At 35.2% G+C, this 8191-nt stretch overlaps 1 protein-coding gene across 1 annotated transcript; it reads right to left on the minus strand.

Moving 5' to 3' along the window:
- Positions 1-4002: 4002 nt before the first annotated feature.
- Positions 4003-5050, minus strand: LOC116554461 (olfactory receptor 4A8). The gene is made up of 2 exons (XM_032282429.1): positions 4114-5050; positions 4003-4004 (listed from the first exon to the last, which is right to left on the minus strand). Coding segments are annotated over exons 1-2 (903 nt in total). The 5' UTR covers positions 5015-5050.
- Between the last annotated feature and the right edge of the window lie 3141 nt (positions 5051-8191).

Raw genomic sequence — 8191 nt, forward strand, 5'->3', positions numbered from 1 at the left:
GAAAATCCCTAGAGGAAAAAGACTTGGCTCTTGCTAAGAAGAGTAGCTAAATGACAAGTAATGTGAAATGCCTGAAATATGAAAATAAAAATTCTAAAGCAAATTGAATAATAAATTTTGAATTTCATGTTATGAAATGTTTAGGTAAGGCAAGTAATAGTCAGAATGAGAGGAGAACCAGCTCTAGATTCTCTTCTCTAAAAATATTTCTGGTAAAAAGGGCCTTACCCTTCCTGTTAGAAAGTCTGTGCCCAAGAAGTCCTGAGGTTCAGAGGAAGAGAGCCTAAGAACCGAAGTTAATATTCTGATTCTTAGAAAAATAGATAATCATAGTGTTGCAGTTTTTGGTTCATGTATGGGCTTTTGATCAAGACCTCTATCTATGTCAGATATATCCATAATGATCTATAGTCCATTGATATGGTTTGGCTGTGTCCCCTCCCAAATTTTTTTCAACCTGAATTATATCTTTCTCATTTTTCTCACCACCACCATGTAAGAAGTGCTTCTCACGTCCTATCATGATTCTGAGGCCTCCCAAGCCATGTGGAATTTGGAATGCAATGTGGAATCGGACTACAAGTCCAACTAAACCTTTTTTTCTACCCAGTTTTGGGTATGTCTTTATCAGCAACTTGAAAACAGACAATACATCCATAAACTCAATATTTTAATTTTATTCTAATATCAATTCAATCACTGTTTCCATAATAAATAAATTTTTATTTTCTAACAAGGGAGCAGTATTTAATATTTAAATATTGATATTTCTGTGACTGGGTTTACCATTGGCTCCACTGAACGCCTTCATCTCATCTTATGTTTAGTTAAATGTTGGGTCTTTGTGTCATAAGAGCCTTAGATATAGAGTTCCATAAATACCTATCTGAACCATCTAAGGTCTTTATCAACAAATGGGATCCATTAAAAAAATGGTCATTTTCAACTTACCTAATAAATGAATAAGTTCATCTACCCCAAAGATGATATGTATTACTGAAAAAATTTGAAGAGCATGTCTGTAAGTGCTGTGCTGTCTTAGTGGTTAGTGCTAAAAGATGCACAAACATATCTTTAATTCTGAAGAACTATCAGATATGAACAAAGGTACTGTGGTATAAATGACTCCAAGTTAAAGAACTCATATAAAAATAGGACCTGTCTATGAATTTAAATTCAGCTGAATTTAAATAACTGCTAATACCAACACCCAGTGTGGAAGTGGATCCTTCCTCAGCCAAGCTTTCATATGAGATGGTAGCCCCAACCAGTACCTTGATAACAGCTTTGTGAGAGACTTTGAAGCATGGGAACCTACTAAACCAACCTTAGTTTCCTGACCTACTGAAATTGGGAATGAGTACATAGTGTGTGAATCACTAAGTTTTGAAATAATTTGCTATGAATAAATAATTCATAAATAGATCTAGAATGTGCTTCAAATATTGGGAAGCATGCCAGTAAGTATTTAGCGAACCTATGAATCCAGGAAAAAACTATAATGGAAATAAGCAAATATTTACAACTAAGCAATAATAAAAACATATCAAAATGTGTCAGGTGTGATCAAAACAGTACTTAAAGAAACATGTATAGCCATAAATGCTTACATTTAAAATAAGCATTTAAAAGCAGCCATCTGAGCCTTTACCTTATGAAGCCAGATCAACAAGAGTAACTAAAAGCTAAGGTAAGTAAACAAAACAACATAAAAATAAGGTCAAAACCCAATAAAATGGAAAACATATAACAGAGAAAATAAAAATAGCCAAAAATGGGTACTTTTATAATGAAATTGATAAACTGTTAGCAAGAGTGATCAAGAGAAAACAAAGAGAAATTCAAAATACCAATATCAGAAATAATAAACACACATCATCATCCCATAGATCCTTTAGATTTTAAAAGGTTAGAAAAATATTGGTTATGAAATGTATTATTTCAATTAACTTGACAGCTTAGATGAATTAGGCAAAATGTAGGGAAAGCACAACCTTCCTAAAATGATACAAAGATAAACTGAAACAGTCCTATATCTTTCAAAGTAATGAGCTATCCTTACTTGTAGATAACATTATTGTGTTTGAGAAAACCCTAAAGAATCTACAGACATAGCTATGTAGAAATAAGAATTAAATTTAGCAAGTTTACAGGACCTAAGTGTCCAATAAAAAATTCAATTTTCTTCATATGTACTAGCAACAATGACAATTGGAAATTTTTAACAATTGAAAACCTATGATGAAATCTGAAAACATAAATACTTCAGAATGGAGGAGGAAGACCCCTATACTAATCAAAGCTACAAAACTCTTGAAAAACAAATATTTAAAATACCTAACAGACATATTGTATTCAGGAATTAGAAAACCCAATATTGTGAAGACGTTGCTAGAACAAGATGATTTATAGATTCAACTTAAAATGAATAAAACTCCAATATGCTCTTTTTGAGATGGGGAGAATTGTTCTGTATGCTGCTCTGCAAAGGGACTTTACCATTTCCCTATCAAGGGTTATCTTCTACTTTTGTAAAACCTCAAAGCTGGGTGGTCATGTGACCACTCCTGATGAATAGAATATGATGCAAGTGACATTGTGACAGTTCTGGACATAGCCCTTAACTGGCTAGACCGATATTTCTACCACGGGGATCTCTAAGCACCATGTGAAAAGCCTGACTATTCCATGGAGTGATCTTGTAGTCCTTCAGCTAAAGGGATAGGAAGAGGGACCCAGTGCATCTCTTACTGTTATCCCTTCCACTATGCTATAAATGTGAATTAAGTTATCCTGTGTCTTACATAAAACTCACGTATCAGCTGAATAAGACAGTGACTTCTGTACTTGCCACACCAAACAGAATAAATACCTAGCCAACAACTGCCTCAATCCCTGACTCACAAAATTTTGAGATAAAATAAACTGATGGTTGCTGGAAACCACAGAAACTGTGGAACCGTGCACAATACATGAAGACAGGACCAGAATAAAAAGTGGCACCTCAAGATTTATGGTGTTTCTATAACAACAATTTAAACTGTATGGAATTGGCTCCCACATCCAAAAATAGGGGTCTCCAAAATATTGTAAGTAAAGGCTAAAAATACAAACATAACAATTCCAGAGGCTGTAAAAAGAGTGAGTACACTGTGTAGTGCTGAAAAAATTCAGTAATTCTGTCACCTAGAGTAGCGTAGACATTTAAAAATTTAAAAATGTATTTAAGTGAGTAGGTAGATTTGGGTAAAATTTCAAAATAGAATATTGAAAGTTATAGCTGTTTCTTATAGCATTGTGTCTTATAATAGGTCATAGATTTTAAAAAATAATAAGATTAACTGTTATATTTTCAGACAGAATTTACAAGAAACATAAAAGAGACAAAATTTGCTGGTTTCAAAGATAAAACTGATTTTTCTCTCCAGTCTGCAAAGGGCTAAGTATTCTTACTTTCTTAAAAGTAAGAAATGTTATCAAAATAAAAATAAATTCAAAGTTGTGGATGTTAAGACACTTTGAAAAGACTTCAGAGAAATGTAATGGTATGTCTCATATGTACTTCAAACTAGACAAATGTAATTCTAAGATTATTAAGAGTATTATCATACTGCACACAGAATTTCAGCTGAAGTCTGAGAAGGGCCAATTTCAAAGATATTTGTGAATATGGTACTTGTGTATTCCACAAAGTCTTTAAATAAAATACACATGAGGAAGCACCACTGTTTTCCCTTTTCAACAGGAGCATCTATTTTAATTACTTATTCCTCCCTTTCTCTACTCTGCACTGGGCATATCAAAGAAATACCCTGTCTCAATACATGTGTAATACAGAAAAACCATAATTTAAAATGTGCAACTTAGGACCTGCACCCAAGCAGCCCCATCCACTCTCAGTCTGGATATAGGGATTGAGATCTTGAAATTCAAACAGATGCCATGATGGGATGACTCTTAAGTGAGCTGGGAGCATCTCAATCCTGACTTACCACTTTAGGATCCTTGAATAATCCTTAGAAGACTGAAAATTTCACTGAGAAGACCTTGTCTACATACCTCCTTATTTACATGAGGAGGAACACTCTTATTCTAACTATACTTAACTTTTACACAAGAGTTTTTCTATAGCATTTCTCATCTCTGAATTTCTCAATGTGTATATAAAAGGATTCATCATGGGTGAGAAAACTGTATAAAACACAGTTATGAATTTATCAATAGGAAAGTTTGAAACAGGTCTAACATATATGAAAATACAGGGAACAAAAAACAGGACAACCACAGTAATGTGTGAGCTGCAGGTAGACAGGGCTTTACGCCTCCCTTCCTGACTGTAAGTTTTAAGGGAGTTTAGGATGACTCCATAGGAGATTAGTAGAAGGGTGAAGATGACCATACAGATTGCTCCACCATTGAAAACCACAGCAAGGCCTATAAAATACGTGTCAGTGCATGCCAGTTCCAATAATGGGTACATGTCACAGAAAAAGTGGTCAATGACATTGGGGCCACAGAAAGGGAGACTGTACACAACAACAAGCTGAAACACAGAATGCACAAAACCGCCAGTCACAGCCAACACCACCAGAAGGATGCAAACCTGTCGATTCATGATGGTCAAATAGTGCAGGGGCTTACAGATGGCCACATAGCGATCACAGGCCATCCCCACCAGGAGGAAGACCTCTGTACCACCAAATAAGTGGTCTATAAAGAGTTGGCCCATGCAAGCTGGGAAGGAAATAGTCTTTTTATCACAGAGTAAGTCTACAATCAATATGGGAGAAATGGTACTGGAATACACAGCATCTATAAATGACAGGCAGGCAAGGAAGAAGTACATTGGGGAGCCCAAGGAAGGGCTGGCAATAATAGTCACCACAATGAGCAGGTTCCCCACCATTGTCACAATGTATGTGAGTAAAAACATGACAAATAATGCATTTTGCACATTAGGATCTTGAGACAAGCCCAGGAGGACAAATTCTGTAATATTGTTCTTCTGTCTCATTTACTCTTCTTTTAGGCTTGTATCAGAGATGAGAGCTCAGGAGAACAGGACCTGTGATAAAATAGTGAACAGGAATATGATTACATCCACTGTGTCACTAGAGCTCATCTTCATTGCTGTATCCTGAATGGTGATTTATACACAATAAACACTAAGTAAGTCTCCTATGCAACAGCCCGGCACCATCTGCACATGTACTCCAGAGCTTAAAATATAATAATAATAAAGAAATTTAAAAAACATTTAGTAAGTCTCTTAAGTTCCTAATCCAAAGAGCCCATCTTTCTTTGAAAATTCTATTTCTCCTCAAAGATTATAGTTTCAGCCACAGGTAAAGGCTTCTACCTCTAAGTTTTAGTGAACATTCTATACAGAAGGAGAGTTAAAGTCCCAACAGCCATGCATACATTTCATAACTTCTTATTTAAAATATTTTTCTTGGCACAGAAGTCAGCCACGATAAATAGCCAATGGTTCTGGGTCTCAGGAAACTTTCTTTCTGGTGGTGGTAATAAACTTTAAATAAATAAATGGACATAGATTTAGTCCTTTGTGTTTGTATCTGTAGTATCTTTATAATATGATCTGTGTAGCACCAAGAATAACATCTTCTGAAATATCTCACTCAGTACACTTGCCGTCTACTTTTAGACCTTCATTCCTTCATGCCTAGAAAAATGTTCAGTCTTCATTGGTCTTTCATTAAACGCCAAAAGACAGGACTCTGAACTGTATAAACAGCTATGACATTATTACATCGTTCCCTGTAGCAATTACTTGGTCTCTCTGTCCACTTTATAAGGAGCTGTGATTCTCTGCATTTTATCCTTGCCTATACCCCAATTTTGATAACACTTACACATAATATTCTAATTTTCAGCAATCAATTTGAACTAAAGTTTGATTTGAACTCTAATTTTCAGCAATTGATTTGAACTCAAGTGAACTAACTCATGACTATCACCAACTACCAAATATGTCATGTGTATTTTTTTCTGAATTCTTGGGATGAGCTAGGTCGTGAGGGAGGAGAAAATAAACACTGTAGAAAGAGGTACAGAACAGTGGGACATGATTTTATTCATAACACTATTTAGATACCAAGAGTACTCAAAAATAGAATGTTAGTTACCAGATTCCAAAAAGAAGCGTACTCTAAGAGAAATTCCAAGTTGAGTGTAAGAAGGTATGGCTTTGAGTCATTTTCCAAATGCATTTACAAGTCTGTCTCAGTTTGCTCATTTGAAAACAATGAGACTAAACCTGAGAAATTCAGAATCCTTTCTAGTCAACTATCTACAGAACCATTAGAGCACCTCTCCTTTATGGTATTCTGCTGATAATTTTCTCCATTTTTTATAAATTTATAATTAAATAAAAATTTCCAAGCTTATGACTCTTACAAGGAAAGTGGTAGCCAGTGGGACATGGGGTTTCATGATTACAGTGACTATAAGGTGCTCACCCAATATGTACCTATTGAAGATCCAAGGCATCCGTGGCGCAAGGGTAGCATGCGGTGAATAATGTGGACACTGAAGTCACACTGCTTCAGCTACAGCCTCAGCTTCTCTACTTTCTATGAGATTTGGGGCCATTTACTAAGGCTCTCTGTCTCTCACTTTCAACATTTTTAGAATAGGGATCTTAATAGTCCTTACATCTTAGAGTTGCAAAGTGTGTAGAATACCGGCTGGCACCTGGTAAGGGCTGGATAAACGATAGCTATGACTAGTACAAATCATGCAGATCTTTGTCAATTTAAAAAGTTTTATAAACATCCTCCAGGGGAAAAAAAGGATAAGATACCTATCATTCAGGAAAGCCTTTTGGGAGAACACAATAAAATTGTATGCCTTGGAAAATAATGATTTACTTACATGAGTAGTAATTTTACCTGTGATGGAATGTATCTTGATGAGATACATCAAGCAGGAATGTAGCGAAAAAGTTGACCCACCATTGGGGAGAGCTCAGGAAATGAAAATAAGGCTAAAATCAGAAACAGAAATTGTAGTTAATAAATGAGTATTCACAGGCTATAAGATTAATGAGATAATTAAGCGAGGCTAGTATTCTTTTAAAGTCTTTTTCAGAAAGATTCCTTTTAGTGAAGAAATACTGGAAGTGCAACCTCCTGTGGGTTCCTGGGGTGACTCGGGGGGCTTTTTGGGATAGCCATAACAAACGTAGACAAGATCCTAGTTAAAAAAAAAATTCAAAAGAAAAAAATACATTATTCCTCAGTCTCTACATCTGACAGTTAAGAACAAACAAATTACAAAGAACACTGGGACGAGTAGAGATACAAAACCAAACTTTCTGATGATTCACTGCTGAGGAAAACTGCAGAATACTAAACCTCAAGTATAGACAGGATTATTCCTTACATAAATCTGGCAGTGGAATAGGAAGTGTGCAGAGAGAGTTCGAGCTGTCTCTAGAAGCCAGCTACGATGAGCATTCCACATGTCTCATTCACATTACCACTTCCAGCTGATTCGAGTTCTGTCATTGTTGAGGCTATGGATTGATAGAGATGCACCTGCTGAAGAACACAAGGGAATAATGTAGTCTGTATCCAATTCTGTTATTTTTTCACACCTTACTTGCTGCAAGGTTTACTGCCTTTTCCCTCTCCATCATCAAAACTAGATTTCAACAGGATAATTCTTTTGGCAATTTAAATGTTTACTTGTAAAAAATAGGGTATGTAAACTATCCTCTAGAATTTAAGCAATTAAAAATATAACACTTTCAAAACTGAAAGATAGCATTACAAGGTTTTCAAAAATTGCTGTTAACTTTTTTCTAGAAACAAAGTGATTTAACATAGTTCCCTAAGAACATGGCATTTTCAAAAGATAAAATGCCATAAAAACAAAAAAATACCTCCATAATATTGTATTTCACAGTCACAGTTTTCTGAATCCATTTAAATGGCAGCAGACCAGATAACTTCCTGAGCATATATGCCTACTAGTAGGTTTGCTGGGATTATTTTTAGATTCATAAGTAAAAACCCATATTATGCTTCCAGAACATAACAGGCATTGGTTCCTTCACACTCTAAGACACTTGACATGATCTACAAATTTAAACTCTATAATCAAAATATCTGGAAGTGATTGTATACCTTTATTAACAAATCATATAAAATATAACATCCCATAAATG

Source organism: Sapajus apella, unplaced genomic scaffold (genome assembly GCF_009761245.1).
Source record: "Sapajus apella isolate SASKATOON/1434 unplaced genomic scaffold, GSC_monkey_1.0 scaffold14, whole genome shotgun sequence".
NCBI lineage: Eukaryota > Metazoa > Chordata > Mammalia > Primates > Cebidae > Sapajus > Sapajus apella.

Excerpts from the sequence above, each read along its gene's own strand:
- LOC116554461 (XM_032282429.1), bottom strand. The coding sequence starts at position 5,014 with ATGAGACAGAAGAACAATATTACAGAATTTGTCCTCCTGGGCTTGTCT.